This window comes from Pyrus communis, chromosome 7, assembly GCF_041283825.1.
Source record: "Pyrus communis isolate YQ-2024b chromosome 7, ASM4128382v1, whole genome shotgun sequence".
In the NCBI taxonomy this organism is placed as follows: Eukaryota; Viridiplantae; Streptophyta; class Magnoliopsida; order Rosales; family Rosaceae; genus Pyrus; species Pyrus communis.
In genome coordinates, this window is record NC_142571.1 from 1850165 (window position 1) to 1867939 (window position 17775).

At 37.0% G+C, this 17775-nt stretch overlaps 1 protein-coding gene, 2 long non-coding RNA genes and 1 pseudogene across 4 annotated transcripts; 2 read left to right on the forward strand and 2 right to left on the reverse strand.

Annotated features, from left to right (window-relative positions):
* The first annotated feature begins 1356 nt into the window (after window positions 1–1356).
* LOC137733314 (annexin D4) lies at window positions 1357–4495 on the forward strand. The gene is made up of 6 exons (XM_068472473.2): window positions 1357–1432; window positions 2044–2219; window positions 2892–3110; window positions 3464–3688; window positions 3918–3989; window positions 4094–4495. The coding sequence occupies exons 1-6, from the start codon at window positions 1387–1389 to the stop codon at window positions 4301–4303; spliced, it is 948 nt and encodes a 315-aa protein (XP_068328574.2). The 5' UTR covers window positions 1357–1386; the 3' UTR covers window positions 4304–4495.
* Window positions 4496–5231: 736 nt separating this feature from the next.
* Window positions 5232–6783, reverse strand: LOC137733528 (annexin-like protein RJ4; annotated as a pseudogene). Its single transcript, XR_015964344.1, has 4 exons — window positions 6681–6783; window positions 6331–6422; window positions 5881–6093; window positions 5232–5748 (listed from the first exon to the last, which is right to left on the reverse strand). The product of XR_015964344.1 is annotated as an annexin-like protein RJ4 (transcript).
* A 2168-nt stretch (window positions 6784–8951) lies between these two features.
* On the forward strand, window positions 8952–12826 carry LOC148695436 (uncharacterized). Its single transcript, XR_015964237.1, has 2 exons — window positions 8952–10011; window positions 12483–12826. It is a non-coding gene; the product is annotated as an uncharacterized LOC148695436 (long non-coding RNA).
* A 2871-nt stretch (window positions 12827–15697) lies between these two features.
* LOC148695437 (uncharacterized) lies at window positions 15698–16977 on the reverse strand. Its single transcript, XR_015964555.1, has 2 exons — window positions 16329–16977; window positions 15698–16093 (listed from the first exon to the last, which is right to left on the reverse strand). It is a non-coding gene; the product is annotated as an uncharacterized LOC148695437 (long non-coding RNA).
* Between the last annotated feature and the right edge of the window lie 798 nt (window positions 16978–17775).

A 17775-nucleotide genomic window follows, 5' to 3' on the forward strand; every position in this document is an offset into this window, starting at 1 on the left:
ACAAATTTTTAACTTGTAAGTAGTCACATTTATCACATTAGGGAGTCTTATAATACACCTTCCATCTTTGTGTGTCTACACTTGTTGAAACAAAATTATCTATAACACCAAATATATATAATTATATATTATATATGTTATTATTCTTTTTCATTCAACATCACAACACACTTTCATACGTGAAAAATACATTAAATATACAAGATTGGACGATATTAGCACTAAGATGATTGCACCTTTTAGTATAAGATTAAAATATAGATGACAAATTTAATGTGTGAGGGAAAAAGAAATAGGAGGTGAGCATAGTAACACTCTAACATAATTGCACGTATTAGGCTTTTCCTAAATAATTTATTAATATTTTTTTTTGGGTATAATTTTTTTTTCTTCTTATGATGGTATATGCATTTCGTTACATTCAAATTAAAGAATTCGAATTTTAACCCAATTTGGGTATAAGTTGTTCTACCCGTTAAGGTGTAACTTCTTTTCAAAATCAAGTTCACTATTAAAGATATTATTCATCTCACGAATAAAAGTTTTTATAAATATCGTTCTCACATATTTTTTGAGTGGCCAATATGACAATAACTGAAATTGGGCTTCAATGTATGTCATAATAAATGTATTTGGTTTTCACCGTTTCATAGTTTTGTCAATAAATACGGTATTATGACTACATTTTATTAAAATCTCTAGAGAATCGTCGTTGTGATTTCAACTTGTTAAAAAAAAAAAAAAATTGTAAAAAATGCATTAAATTCTAAACAGTGTTGTAATTTTATATGTGAACATCATTGAATACGAAAATAGAGTCCTGAATCTTTATGACACAATTATTGTGATTCAATCTTGACCCTTTTCCCATCACTCTTTCACCACTCAATTGATTTAAGAGAAATGTTAACCATACTTTTTCAAAAATGAACATTTCATAGACTCTCTGTCACTTCATATTTTTTACATAATATTTTATAATGTTAGTACAAAAATTAACGTTAAACTGTGAGATGATAGAGAATCTATAAAGAGTCATTTTAGCATTCCTCTTTATTTGAAGGCAACATCAAAATTTTAGGGGTGAAAACCATGGGAATTAAAATATACACCATATATGCGACCAAAGATGCACGGATTAGAAACGCCACATGAATAAATGACACATATTTACACTCATATAAATTTGTAAAATACGACTACGTCTGTTTCAGTGCCGTTTAATCAATTCCTTACATCTCATTACTATACAGTCTGATGACTTATAATATAGCTAAAGTTACTAAAGTACCCTTGACTCGAACTGACAAATATAACTTTTCGGGTTCATATATAATGCGGCACGGCAAGAAGATCTCTATCAACAGAATCAACACAGACAAGACAATGGCTCTCACTCCTGAGCTGCAAACTCTCACCAAGGCTTTCTCAGGTTCCCTCTAAATAATAATTTTCCTCTATTTTATTTTATCATTTCAATTTCAATGTGTTAATTCTCTTACAATTACGATTTGTTTACGTTAATTCTCTTACAATTACAATTTGCTTACGTTCCAATTTTAATTCTTCTAATTCTTTAGAGTAATTTTTCTTTTATTCAATTTTTTTTTTATCTTAGTGAATTAGTCAATCACATGTGAATTAAATTGATTTCCCCCATTTGCTTAATTTTACAGCTGAAAGCAGCTTAAGTATATCAAGAACATTCACCCTTTAAGTCCCAGTTCGATTTCCGCCACTGCAGTATTGTTTGTAAAAATAAAAATTTACAGTTTATGGACTAATCTTTTGTAGCTACAAAAACTCAGTTCTTCCACAATTTTATATCAAACAGTAATTTTTATACTTCGCATTTGGATTCCTTTTTATCCCAATTCCTTCGCATTCTGATATGAAGTAAATATATAAACACATCATAGTGGAATTCGTAGTTAATTAGACGGGAATATGAGTTTTTCACTAGTCTTTTTAAAATTAGTGATAAAAAGGTTGTATTAATTAATTAATTAAATTAAATAATATATGTTAATTTAACTGAGGCAGGACTTGGAGTTGATGAGAAGGCACTGGTAGCAATATTGGGAAAATCGCATCCTGAGGAAAGGCAATCCTTCAGGAAAGCAACAACTCCCCACTTTTTCAAGGAAGATGAACGTTCCTTCGAGCGCTGGGATGATCACCATATCAAGCTTCTAAAGCATGAGTTCTTGCGTTTTAAGGTAACTTTCTGGTCGTTTTATTTTATCTTATTCTTAAGGTATTTTCATTTTAATTTTCTTAAGCTGCATCTTAATTCCAAATCCCTCAACTCTGATAGAGGCGGATTCGAATCTGAGACCTCTTATTTATTTGCCAAGAAGAGATTATTTATCAACCGAACCAAACCAACTGTGCACTCCCTCAGTGTAATTCACTCTTGGAACAATTATTAGTTTCACTTCTAATTGTCATTCCAAATTTGGTTAGATATGTCTGTATGTCTGTTGTGGTGTCCTACCAATGTATCTAACATGCTTGCACAACTTGATAAAGCTAGAAAAGAAAAAAAATGCTAATAAGAACACACTAGTTTATCTCTCTGTTGGACGTCCGCCCTTTATTAAAAATAGATTGACAATAACACGTTGATACTAAATCAATAACAAAGCGATATTGACAAACTATCAACATGTTATTGATACTAATCAACACATTATTGCAAATCTGTCCTTTCAAAAGGGCGGCAGCCCCATAATCTCATTTGGTAAACTAAAGTCATGTTGCATGTGTGGATTATTCATAGTCCAATAATTTGACTTATAACATTAGTCTAATAAGAAACATTAGTCTTCAAATTTGCGCATAATGATGAGAATAGGAGTGATGAGGTTCTTTATTATGAATTTTGTCAGAATGCTGTGGTCCTATGGACAATGCATCCATGGGAAAGAGATGCTCGTTTGGCAAAGGAGGCCTTGAAGAAAGGTCCAGAATCATATGGTATTCTTGTTGAGATTGCATGCACGAGATCGTCCGAGGAGCTATTAGGAGCTAGGAAGGCCTACCATTCCCTCTTTGATCACTCCATTGAAGAAGATGTTGCCTACCACATTGATGGCCCTGAAGGCAAGGTAAATTTCATCTTCCATACTCAGCACTTGCATGGTTGTCTCTTAGTTTTCTTTCGCTTGTGGGATAATAGTGCCTATTTGATAATTGTGACCTGAGATAGATCGAAGTGAGAAGTGAGAATTGAGAAATATGGGCCTTGTACTTCGTTGTTTTTTTTTTTTTTTTCAATTTTATTGCACGACTATTGCACAAAGATAAGGTTTAAAAACTACACGGAATGAGTCATTTGAAATTCATTTATTTTCTTCATTTTCTTCGTATTCGGACCTTGAGCATATGAATTGTAATATGTGTGTGTAGGAAATGAATATGTGAAAGCATCTAACTGGTGTTTCGTTTTCATTTTGTCCAGCTCTTGGTTGCTCTTGTGAGTTCCTATAGGTATGAAGGATCAAAGGTTAAGGATGACACTGCAAAATCTGAGGCCAAAACACTTGTTAATGCCATTAAGGATGTCGATAAGAGGCACCCCAATGAAGATGATGAGGTGATCAGGATACTATCAACAAGGAGCAAGCCCCATCTCAAGGAAGTCTCTAAACACTACAAGGAAATTTCTGGCCACGACATTGATGAAGTATGTATATAAGGTCCAAAGAGAAACGTTTAACTGCCTAGCTAATTCTTCGAACTTTTCTTGGCCTACTTAGACGGCATGTAATATGCAACCTGACGTATGCAAGAGAAATAATTTGGGAGAAAGAGTTGGCTGTGCAACATTATCCAGAAATTTTGTCAACCGAAATACTTCCAGTATTCAGAATGCTACTTGCATCTATTTTCTAAAGTCACATTATTTTGTTTAGGATCTTGATCATGCTGTGAGGTTAAAAGAGACGGTGCAGTGCCTGTGTACTCCTGAGAAATATTTCAGCAAGGTAAGCCAGAGTCACAAATTTTGTATCAAGTTACTCATGCAATATTACATATGACATCTCAAGCAACCTTGTGCATGAAATTCTTGAACTCTTGTGCTTATCAGGTCTTGGAAGATTCATTGAGAACTGATGTCCATAAGCATGCCAAGAAGGGATTGACTAGAGTAATTGTTACCCGAGCTCACTCGGACATGGTGGAGATCAAGGAGGAATTCGAGAACCATCATGGAGTCTCTTTAGTTGAGAAAATTGAAGAGACGGCTAATGGGAATTATAAGGATTTCCTACTCACATTGCTTGCAAAACGAGGCTGACTAAAACGGCCGGACGGAAAGTTGGGGTTTGTCGGGATTAATTGGAAGGGTCTCTGTGTTACCCTTTTCAATTGTTTTCGATTGTTTGGCCTTTTCATGGCTGTTATAGCTATCTGTATGTGTGTTGTGTTATCATTAAGAGAAACTGAAATAAATCAATCAATCACTGACGCATTTTAGCGTTTCAATAAACTGATTTCGTGTTCAAAGAAGTCTCGATGCAAATTCAAAGTAGCGTGCAGAGACTCAAGCTGGTGAGACCACTCCCTCTTTGCTCAAGTTAATGAATGAAATGGGATGAGATTAGCAAAGCCTATTTTGAAAGTAAGCCCAAGTTTTCTCCAGTTGAATATGACTTTAAGGAAATATCAGTATATTACTAATAGAGGCTTAAGAAACTTTTAGATTACCTATAAACATTTGTTAACATTTTCTAATAGTTAAGGACATAGTTCAAACATTCTCTAAGCAATTAATGACATAATCCACGTACATAAGTTTGTAATTCATATACCAATAATTGGGTTGTTTTTTTATTTCAAGCAATCGTTTAACGAGTTATTTTGTCGACAGATCCTGAGATTTATCCACAAGCTTTGTTATGATTTAATGTGAGGATTCCTCGGATTTTGATGCTATTGATTTAGATTTGTTCAAGTTTTTAGTCCTTCTTACGTCCTGTTCTTCTGGTAGAAGTCACGAAGACACTTTTTGCCCGACTTTTGGCAAGAGAACAAGACAGACATTATTTATAGAAGTCACACGAACTCACACCCAAATATTTTTGCTCAGCATATCCATTTCTCCTCATATTTAATTATCAGGCATAGGAGTTTTGAAATTTCATTACGTCTTTTTACTTTCCTCGCTTGCTATTAATCGAAATCTGTTGCTAGATTATAAATATAACTTCTGTTTAGTCCAACCCTTGATTAAAAAGCTGACAGACAACTTTTATTAATACCCCATAACATCCGAAACGAAAACAAAAAGTCTTGATAAAAACCTTAAACTCCAACAAACATAGATAAAGGTAAGGTAGATAGTCACACCACAAGGAAACACAAACATGGAAAATAAAGACAGTCATCAAACTCGATAGAAAAACAGAAGCACTCATAGCACTTGATCATACTAATTTGATCAGCGAAGATTTTCAATCTTCCTTCCCCAGCAGAGTAGGGAGGAAGTCCTTGTAATCCCCGGAAGTTTCTTTGGCCACAGCATGGTCGAGAGGAACGCTGTTCTTCTTGTAGTAAACCTCTTCGATGTCTTTCACGTCCCTCTCAGCCCTTGTCACGATTACACGAGTGAGAGCATCCTCATCAGTTCCAACCCTCTTGATTGCGTTGTGAAGAACCTTCTCAAATTACTTCTTGGGGTCATTGAGGCATCGGAGGGCTACATGCAGTGCCTTTTCCATCACCACCCTCTTCCAACAAACTCTGATAAAAAGAAGAAAACTTACAGGTCAATCTCGGCAGTCATGAATCTTACTCTTACTAGATAAAAGTCTCTGTAAGTAATTAGTCTTGGGTTGGATGCTCGAACTTTGACGTAAGGAGGTTCATGCGTACCTTACTGATGGAAGTGCCATGGTCATCTCAGTAGCGGTTAAAGGTTGCCATGAGCTGAGTCTTGCTCCTAGTACTGAGGATCCTAGTAACTTCATCATTATTGAAAACCTCGTCTTTGATAGCATCATGAAGAGTATGGGCCTCCGAATTCGCCAGTTTTGCATTGATCTTACAACCATCATAACGATACGCAGTCACTAAAGCAATCAAAAGCTGTAACATTGACCAAAAATCATCAAACACCATTAACAATTCTTCTAGTCTAACAGTTTTCAGAACAAAATTTGAGAAAAACATAGATACCAAAATGGTACTTCACCTAATACAAAAAAGAGGAGGCAAACAATGGAAAATTCTCCAACTTATTATGTTGTCCATTAGTAAAGTGAACTCTCATAACATGTCAGACTGTTTGCCAAAAAAATCCTCTGCCGTTAATAATGCTCTTACATTGCGGATATCACCAGTTGTGTGTGCAGCCAAGTCTTCCTCCAAGAAGTGCTTGTAGCGAACTTGGTAAGCCTTCCTTACAGCAAGTTGTACTCAGATTTCTTGATGGCCATGTGTCCCTTGGACCACCTTGGACCACTCCCAGGCTGACACGCGGCAAGTGACCCCATTTTCTGGGATGTTCCTTTGGTCTCGTGACATCTCCCTCTCTCTCTAGAATTCTTTCATTCTCTCTCTAGAACTCTCATTCTCTCTCTCTCTCTCTCTCTCTTTCTCTGTCTCCCTCTCTTTCTCCTTGTCTCTTTCCGAGGAACACTCTCTCCCTTTCTTTGAGAGACACACACACTCACCGCACCCGCACAGCATCACCACCACATCACCTCGCCTCTCTGGTGAGACCTCAGACTGACACGCCCCGATCACGATGTTCGAGGGACATGGGGATGGCCACATGCTGGCCGACACCCGAAGGTGACGCAAGCCATTTAATGAATGCACATCCTAAGAACATGTAAATCATGCATATAAATTTCATTCAAACTACATAAAACAATATACAAATGTTTAACACGTATCGTTAGAAAAGAACTACTAGTGTACGATATGATGTTTATGAATTGTAGCAAGATAATAAGATGTGACTATTCATTTCTGCGTGAAGATAGTGATATAAATAATATTCAACTGCCAACAATGAAAACACATTGATAATGCATGATATGTTCAGAGCATAAATATAATTCAGAATACAAGCGGAAGGTGCTATTACAACGATGTCAAAGCAGAAGAGATGGCACGATATCATTGGTAGGGGAAAACCTTGTAGTTCGGGTCGTAAACCTCGTTCCTGTGTCCTGAGGGGGCGCAAAACAAACATGAGTGGACCAAGTTGATATATGTATATAATACTGAAATAGTTATTCGATATACTAACCCCCAAAGTTTAATGAAAACTCATAGCATAATAAGTAATAGGTTTTCTGAAAACCCTAGCATGCCATAAAACCTTTCATGAAACATATCTCGTTTATAGTGTGCTAACTAGTGGTATTAGTACCAATCTCCTGCCAGCCATATGCCTCCCTCAACCATATATCTCCCTCGCCCATAGGCATAATAGTGAACACTAGATAAGCACAAAACATTAAATATACTATTTCCAAACATAGATACATATATCTCAAAAACATCTTGGTAGTATATAGTCATCCATCATATATACTACGAAGAAGTGTAGAAAATATGTTCATAAATAGTATATAGTCATCCATCATATATACTACAATGAACATTAGTCTGATAAAATATGGTATTCCAAAATATTCTCAGTATGGCATGATAATTATAGAGTGTAAATATAATTTACTCATAAAACGTTTCACAATATGTAATCATTAAATCATGCTTTTCATGTATGCATTTCTACTAATAAAACATGCATTTTAGTAGGGGTCTAGTCACAGATACTTCGTTGTCATAGAGCCGTATGAATTAGGAATGACGGAATCACCGCTAATAATTGCACCTAAGCACATGAAGGGTACAATTAACAAAACTATACTCGAACGATTGAATTTAGGAAAACAGACGTCATAAACGGATTTGGGACGTCGAAAAACATACAAAGGGACCTCGAGTACAGTTATGCGCGACCCCAAGCGCCGCCACAAGGTGACTGCTCCGGCGGCCACTTGCCGCTGTAGGTCGTTGAAAAAGTCACCAGCGCCGCAATGGATGGTAGTGAATGTGCTCCACTCGCCAATACTTGCAGACACCCACGCACCGGCCATGCGTAGGCTCAAGCGCAGCTAGGCTAGGGTTTTGATGGGTTTGGGCTTGGGCTTAGGATATTGGGCTTCTAGGCTTGGGTTCCTTGGGCCTTAGCCTCTGGGCTTGGGCTTGGGATTATGGGTTGGAAGCCCAAGTTCATATGACCTAAAGGCTAAGGGGTTCAAGGGTTTTGGGTTGGTTTCTAATAGGCCTTGGGCTTGTAAGCTTTACCCAAGGAAAAGGTTTTAGGTTTAAAATGAAAGGGTTTGGGTTTAAGGTTTTAGTGGGCTAAGGATCGAGTCACAACAGCCCAAGGGCCTGGTTTCATTTCTCTCCGGGGAAGGAGACCGGAGCCTCCTGTGCTTCGATCAACGGCAAATCAACTTATTAACCTACTATCTAACCCCAAAAAGGAAAGTACGAGAGAGAAGAAGAAGATTTGTACCTATGACGTACCGTAAGGTGGCCAAAGACAACCAGGATTTCGTTCAAGGGTCTTGGAGGTTGCCAGGGTTTCTCTGTGCTTCGTCGTGTTTCACAGGGATGAAAGAGGAAGAGAGGGTCTAGTCGACGGGGTTGGGGGTGTTGTAGTCGTCGTCAGGGTGCCTCTATGGGTGTGCGTGGGTGTATGGGTTTGATTAGGAAAAGAGGGAGAGTTTGAGAGAGAGGGAAAAGGTTGACTCAGATGAAGGAAAGAGAGAGATAGGGAGAAGGTTAGTGGGCTGCCACGTGGCAGACAGAGAAAGAAAGAAAATCTAAAGGGAAGGTTCGGATTGGATTAGGATAGGGGACCAATTTGCAAATTTCTTTAAAACTTTAGGGAAACTGTGAAATTACAAATATTTGGGGTTGGGTTTAACACAGACCACTTGAACCCTCCAGACCACCACCACCTTATTTCCCTATTCTCTCTCGAGCTTGTGTGCACTGTTAAAAAACAATAGGGGTTCTCAATAACTTTGATCTAGGTAAGACTCGGAACGCCTTCGATCCCTTCTCTTTTTTATGTTTTGAGTTGATTTACAAATTATATGTGTGACTTTTTGATGAATTGATACAAAAATACATCAAGGAAGCATTTTCTAGATTTTTCTAGCGAGGTCTGATGGCTTTTGAGCCATTTCTCGGCCAACCTCGACCATAGCTCAACTCTATTTAGGTATATTTTGAATCTTTGTCTTCCTAGCTTCATTTTGGTTCTTAAATGGTGAATTTTAGTTGAGATTTGACCCCAAAACAGAGCCGGGGAAATTTCCTAGTCGAAATTCCCAGAAACCAGTGCTCTTCTTCATTGGGTCCGGCAACCCGTGAGCCAATCGGGTCGACCTGACCCGCAAACCATAACCAAGTCCAAAATCCAATCTAAAACTGACTCAAACCCTTGGGCCATGTAACCTGGCTCAAACTCAAGCCCAATCTATTAATCCAGAACCCATATCCAAAACCCATTATCTGGCCCAAACCCATTAACTTAATAGCCCAGGCCTAATCTAGCAGCCCAACCCAAATCCGACCCAGACCCAAGCTAGCTTCCAAGGTTAGGGCGTGGCCTACGCGTGGGTGCACGTCATGGCCAGCGAGTGGAGAACACACACCTTCGCTAGAGGTATTGTGCTCTGTCGTTGTCCACGGCTATGACCACGGTGACGCTAACAACTTTTTCGATGATCCATCTCGATGCATACGGTGGTGCGTGGCCTTCCGAGCCGCTGACACGTGGCGGCGCGTGGGGGAACTCGAGGTCCCTCCGTAGGTTTTTCGACGTGCCGAATCCTAATATGTTGTCCGTTTTCCCAAATTTGACTGTTTTAGTAGAGTTTTATTAAATGGCCTCTATATGTGGTTAGGTGCATCGGTGGGAAGTGACACCATCCTCGCTAGATCGAGTGGCTATTGGGCAATGGAATATTTGTGAGTGAACCCTTTCTTAACCTACATGTTTTTATAAAATATTAGCCTAGCATGCATTTCATATTTTATGATTTGAGCATGTTTTATGATATGTTTTACGAAGAATTTATGATTGCTTTAAATTGCTTTACGAAATATTTATAATTTATGATTTACTTTACGGATTTATGAATATGAGCTATTATGGATTGACGAGATGAGGCTTTGAGCTCCGGATTTGAGATGAGATTTTGGGATATGTTTTCGATACTTATCTAGTGGTTTATCATACATCACATCCACACAACACGGGTATGTAGACGTCTATGGCCATAGGACACAGTTGAGGATGTTTATATATATGTATATATCTTTTCTAGTGTAACCCAGAGTTATACAACTTCACCTTCAGATGATAGACCATGATTTTCTTCACTAGCATAACCCAGTGTTGTACAGCTTCACTTTCGAGTGATGGACAGGTACTGCCTTCGATCGATTATAATGATTCCCCTAACTTCACTAGCCGGGGGCTAGTGTCAGTGTGTGATGTATATATATCTCTTTTATGGTGTAACCTAAAGTCGTACAACTTCACCTACGGGTGATGAACCATGATTTCTTCACTAGCGTAACCCAGTGTCGTACAACTTCACCTTCGGGTGATGGACAGGTACTGCCTTCGGACGACTATGATACCCCTAGTTGAGTACATCACTGATGTGATTTATGGATGTTTCATGTATTTGCCTTCGGGCTACGATATCACCATTTTTGAGCACTGGTTTTACATACATGTGTTTACGAATGTTTTACATGGCATGCTAGGGTTTTCAAAAAGCCTATATGTAGTATTATATATGAGTTTTCAAAATAGGGGTTATTATGTTCAGAAACAAAATGTTTTCCTATTATTACTACTATTATTATTATAAACCTTGGTCCACTCACCTTTTGGTTTTTGCGCCATCTCAAGAGTTAGGACTGAAGTAGTACCCATTCCTCGGTTCGTACCTTTTTATAATAATTCCTTCATATTATTATTGTTTAGTTTTATGCTCTGAATACGTTCCTACTTTGGCATAATTGTTTTAATTACATATCTTTTATTTGTATGCATGTTAAAATGGCTTTGTTACCCTCGGGTGTCGACCAACACGTGTCTACCCTGGTATGTGGGGATATCGGGATTGAGGCGTGCCACAAAAGCTCTCTAAACCGAAGTCTAATCCCTCAAAAACATTCTATTGCCTCAGGGCTCCTAAATAAACATATAAATAGACTTAGAAATCTGAATCCTACCTAAATTAGGTCTCCTAACAAACCTGGAAAACCAAATAAAATAATAAACTAGGAAACACAATCCTATTCAAATGGGGTAATCTGATCAGCCAAAAGATCTCCACATTTTATGATCGTATCTGCTCCAAAGCAGGTCCAAAAGGTGGCGTTGAAAAGATTAGGACGTCCTCAACAATTTTGTAGAAAGAGCCTTCCTCAAAAATCACCATTTTGACCGACTTATGACCCAATGAAGCCCCAAATGTCAAATTGGGAGCACTGTGCGCTGGGGCCTTTATTAAGTCTCCACGGTTAAATGGCTTGGAATTAAAATCTGAAATTTTGATATAATTGTTTTGAAAGACTTACGAACCCACTTCCATTAAAATTACTCCAAATTTTCTTCGTTTGATCATTTTTTGCACAAAGTAGATCCGCATGTCCTACAATGAAAATATAGTAAAAAATCAAAATTCTTCCAAAATAACAAACCAATTGTAACTAAAAATAACGTAAAAATATCGAATAATATCGAGTCATCAAGATACCCTCGTCTTGAAAAGATGATTGGATTGTGAGAGCCGAGGTTGGTTGGACACCCAATTGAGAGAAGCAGGGGAGAAGCTACAACTTAAGGATTTCACGCTCAGGTTTCGGTAACCAGTCAACCTAGCTGCTCGACCAGTCAACCCGCATTTCTTATCTTGTTTTGGAGTTCTATATATTAAGGTTAGTTGTGTAGTTCCTGGCTAAATTCCTATGTAACCCTAATTTTGATATTATATAAACAAGACTTCTGGGAGGGTTTTTTGTGTGCGTGTAAAATGAAATTGTAGAGAGCTCACAAGACACAAGAGGACACACTTTTGAAAAAAATGTGAGGGGTGAGAGATATTAGGACCTAGGGTTTGTAAACCAAAGGGGCATTCAAACTAGTGAACTATCTCGGAAATCATCAAAGTGGACGTTGACAATTTTTGGCCAAACCACTATAATTTTTGGGAAGTGTTATTTGCAATCCAAAAATCTGATTCTACACTCCTCACAAGCGTATTTTTCTTTCTAAAAATAGAAAGTTTGGAGTGTAGAATGAGAATTTTGGAGTGCTAATAACAATTCCCTAATTTTTTTTGTGTTCTTGTGTGTGCCTTTTCTTTGTGCTTGGTGTTTTTGTATTTTCTTTATAGTTTGATTATTGTATGTTTTATCAGAGTCCATTGATGAGAGACATGGAAGTGGATGGCAATGTATTAAAAGGCTGAGGCGTAGGCAAAGCGTTCCATGGATTGCCCCGTCTAGGCGTGAGGTGAAGAATAACGGGACCTAAATAACTTAATATATATTGCATATATAATTATATATATAGTATACTACTTTGTAAAATAAATATAAATATAACTAAGCCAAAGATAATATCTCCTTCTTCAGTACTACATGTTGTTGTACTTGGAAATTATGAAATTATGTCATATAGTCTTAAATGTTGTAATTATTTATTTTATTGTAAGCAATTATAGTGAACTTCAATCGAAATAAGGCTGAATGACAACAATTATAGGGAGTTTGAAAGGAAATAAAGGCATAATGTCTCAATTATAGGCAATTCAAAAGGAAATAAAGGTTAAGTGAAGCTATTATAGGGAATTTAAAATGAAATAAAGGTTGAGTGGAGCAATTATTATAAGGAATTTAAAGGAAATGATGGCTGAGTGTAGTAGTTATAGGAAATTTCAAGAAATAAATATTGGCTAATCAAAATGCTATGTGGCATAATCTGAATGGGCAATAATTAATAAAAAAAATAAAAAAGAGTTAGAGTTAGACTTTGCCACTAGGATTTGGAGAGAGAAATTTTCTTTTTCTTCTTCCTTCCAACTTGAACGGCACATAAAGGAATGGCAAAAATAGAGGAATTGCAGAAATAGACCTGGAATTGGATGGAAAAGAAAAGTCCAACTGAACGCTTGGGTGCACCTCAGCTGCCTAGACGCGCCCCGAGACTGCCTTACGCCTACCCTCACAAAACAGAGGCGAAAACCCAGTAGCTCTGGCTCCAAGACCGCCTAGGCGTGCCCCGAGACTAATTTTTTAAAACACTAGTGGATGTACATCAAGGATTTGAGTAAACAAGAAATCCAGGATGAGACGCAGATCGAAAACAATATGGATTGAAAGAGTAAGGGCAATGGGGGATGACAGGCAGGGAGGAATAGAAGTAATAGTAGAAGAAGAAGAAGAAGATAAAGGACAGAGGAGGACTGCACCCGACTCTGATCACATCTAGGACCAACAGCTACAAGTTTTGAGAATATAGAGAATACTCACATAGCGGTGAGAAAACTACATTCAAAGAGAAGGTTACCCATATGGAACTAAGTTGCCATTTTTTTTGTTTTTTTTTTTTTCATTCTTCAGCTTTTTAATGAAATTTGAGCCGGCTGACATTTTTCTTTCCCCTCTTCTTCTTCTTCTTCTTCTTTTTTTTTTTTTTTTTTTTCTAGAAACTTGGGTATTTTATTATCATGTACATGTTATGATCCTTGGGCCACTTTTTGTTCCTAGTATTTTTTAGCACACTATTAATGTAGGCCCATTAGGTCCACTAAACCCTTGCTATCCTTCAATGTATTTAAATTTTTATGTTTATTTTAATGGTCATGATTTAGTGGTATTTTTTTCAGTTGTAAGTGAGATTTTAAATTCGATTCTCACGTAAGGTGAATTTGAATCAAGGCTAAGTACACCTTCTTTTTTTTAATGTAGATAATACTATTTGTCAAAAAAAAAAAAAACAAAAACAAAAACAAAAACAAAACAAAACAAAAGACATGAATGAAAAATATTGTTAATTTAGTTCTTACTTTTTTAGGAAAACTAATTAAAAAGATTTGAAAATTTTGAGTTTTAATGGTAAGGACACAATAAAGGGTAAAGTGAATAGTATCAGGATTGACTTTTTACTATAAAAAAATATGATTTTTCGTTAAAGTAAACAGTACTGCGGACTTTTCGTTAAAACTCCCTACTTTTTTTACATTATTTTTTCTTTACCCTTTCTACGAAATGGGTTCCATCAGAAGATGACTTATCAATTACTCAGTCCGAGATTGCAGTATCATCAACGACTTGCTGCCTCCTTATCTTCCACGAATGGAACTAGTTGACCGTCTTTGGTGTTGTCATCAATGATCAGAGCATAGTTCTAGTCTTCTAGATGAAAAAACAAAAAAAAAAAAAAAAAAAAAAAAACAATTGTTACATTTTTTAGATTGATTATTAATTGATCGTGTACCGGAGCAGAACTCACCCTCCAAACATGCCAACCGTGTCCCGTAAAATACATCGAAGACATTTTTTATGAGTCTTGTAGTTCCACGTTATTAATTAACGATAATCAATATGAAAAGGTGTAAATTCATTCAAGGAAAAAAAGTGGAATGCAATATGAAAAAGTAAAAACCTCATCATCCATTTTGAAACATGCCAACCGTGTCCCGTAAAACACATTGAAGACATTTTGAATGAGTCTTGTAGTTCCACGTTATTAATTAACGATAATCAATATGAAAGGGTGTACAAAGTGGAATGCAATATGAAAAAGTAAAAACCTCATCATCTATTTTGAAACTGACTCTAAACTTCAATAGAACAAAATGTACTTAATTCTCTTTTTTCTTCACTTCACAACTCAATGTCCTTCTCTTCCTTCTTCTGAAATATTTTTACTCACCACACCCTATAATGATAATGATGCTCGTCACCCTATTAATTACTTTGAAAGAGTTTGATTACTACAAAAATTTAAATAAAAAAAAAAAATTAATAAGGCAACACACTTTTATTTTATTTTTGTCACTTTATGGCAGTGAGCAAGATGCACTTCTCTTCCTCTTCATCTACCTCTCCCTCTCCCTCTCCCTCTCTGACAGTCTGTTAAAAGATGAGATGTAGGTCCAAAATTTGCCTCAACGTTTCCCTGCCTATCAGAAAGGTGAAAACATACTTTCCTACGTCAGGAATATCAGGTTCAAATACTTGGTAAATTTTCGTTGTTATAATGCTCAGTGATTACTAACATCTTCGCCTGGAAATATTCTAAAAAAGGGTGAAGATTTTAAAGCAATTAAGCAGTACTTGTCAGAAATGATACAACAACAACTACCGAGCCCTATCCCACTAAGTATGGTAGATTGTATGAATCCTAAAATACCATTACATTTGGTTTTGCGTCAAACCTTCCGTTAGCTCCACTTGTCTGAAATGCTTTTACAAAAAAATTTGCTAAGAAAGTAAAATGTCATTTGTTTTCGTTCACTGAAAACAGAAAATTGTGGTTTCGGTCTGGGTCTAGTGTTGCATTCTATTGACTGATACTGTTGGTTGGCACAGCTTCTCGTACAGGTACGATAGGCAGCTGGTGGATACAGGCATTGCCGATTCAGAGGCATCTAGGTTACATGAAGCCATCGAAACAAAGCAATACGATCATGATCATGTTGTTTGGATACTCAGCACAAGGAACATCTTTCAACTACGAGCAACATTTGAGTGTTACAAACAAAAGTATGGACATTCCATCGACCAGGTATATATCACGTCTACTTCTCTACTATTCAGTAATCTGAAGACTCACGATCTTTCTAATCCCTTGTTTTTGCTTCGGAACTCTGCCACTTTCGTCGACAGGACAATGTGCGTTTGTTGCACCAAATTATCTTCAGACTAGACTAACTTCTGGAATTAAGCTGAACTGGCTTATCTTCAACTATTCAGGACAAAAATAGTAAATTGTTTGGTGCAGCTGCAGATTATATGCCCTGGACTAAATTATGAAGGGAAACAAAAAGGTAATCAGCAAACCGAATTTTGGTCTCAAAAACATATTCGAATAATGAATTGGATACAAAACAGAAGCAAATTCACAGATCATAACACCAAATTCACAGATAAATTGGTTTAAAAAAAAAAAAAAAAAAAAACCGAATTCCAAGGCAACGGCACAAATTCTAATCATCATTAGCAGAAATTGCAAATCTTGTGAGGGTTAGAGCAAGTACCAAAGAGCAAAGCCGAAATCAAGCGGCAAGAGAATAAACAATAGGGGACTTTCACATCTGTGAAAAACAAAATCCATGATTTCGTAAACATCAACAATTATCTGCGACTTGAGTTTCAGTGGTCGGTGGGATGGTCTGGCGAGGTCGTCTGGCAGGATGAGAACGCGGGAGGAGTCGATCAGCCGACGCGGCGGGGAGTGCTGGCTGAGGCCGAAGGGGTCAAGCGGACGAGGACGCGACAAAGGAGTCGATCAGACGACGACGCAGCGGAGAGTGGTGGCTGACGCCGGAAGAGTCAAGCAGATGCGGTCGCAATAGAGGAGTCGTTCAGACGACGCCGAGAGAGAGAGGAGTCGGGCGTATAAGGACGAGAGAGAGCACGGTCTTAGCATTCCCATAGGTTTCGGGGGGATTCAATTACAAAAATAAAGAGAAAGAGAAACCATTCGAATTAGAGCACGAAATTGGAAGCCTGGAACGAAGCGGAGGGGAAGGATTCGCAGTGTGAAGCCTGAAGAGGAAGGATTTGGATTTGTTACTGTGAACTGTGAACAGACGAGTGCAGGGAAGAATGATAGGATTTAAGAAAAACTTCTACAAAATTCATATGGATTTTTAAAGAATTTGAATGGATTGCGGTAGATTGTGGTCGAATGATTTGAAATCCTAAAAAATGAGATTGGATTCTTTTTAGTATTGGTTATATATACTTTTGGCTTTCAAATCTCACACGATCCACAACTTATTGAAATCCTCCAAAATCTTAATTTTTTTGAATACGCTTAGATTTAGATGGATTTTAAAATCCTTTAAAATCTTTTAATTGACCACACCTAGATTTTAAAGGATTCTAAAATCCTTACACCTAGATTTGAATGGATTTTAAAATTCTTTTAAATTTTTTAATTGACTACACTAAGATTTTTAGGTCTCTCAAATCCAAGTTTGATTACATCCCTTAAACTTTTGCATTTAAGCACCAAGTGTCACTTTTATCTTTTTGTCAAAAAAAAAAAAAAAAAAAAAAAGTTAAAGAAAAAAGAAGTTAAAATATCATATTTTTACATAATTGTCACAATTCTAATACGTATTCCGACCGGCTAACGTTTTGCAGCGATCGTTCGATCAAATATTCCGGTTACAAGTTCGTTGTCCAACAGTTACTTTTAAAAAACATACTAGATGATGAATTTTCTTCTAAGGTCTATCTAACTTTGCAATGTATGCATCTAAACCAACAATAAACTCATACGAAAAATATAATTAAAGATGAGAAAGTTGCACCTCTTGCTACTTTTTATGTCATTCTTGAACATGACATGACATTTTCTAGCGATTCGAAAATAATTTTGGCATCAATGACAATCCAGCACTGGAGTCGGTGGTCTGTGAGTCATGTGTAATAGAGGAAAAAATACAAATATTTCTATGCTTAAAAATGTCTTGA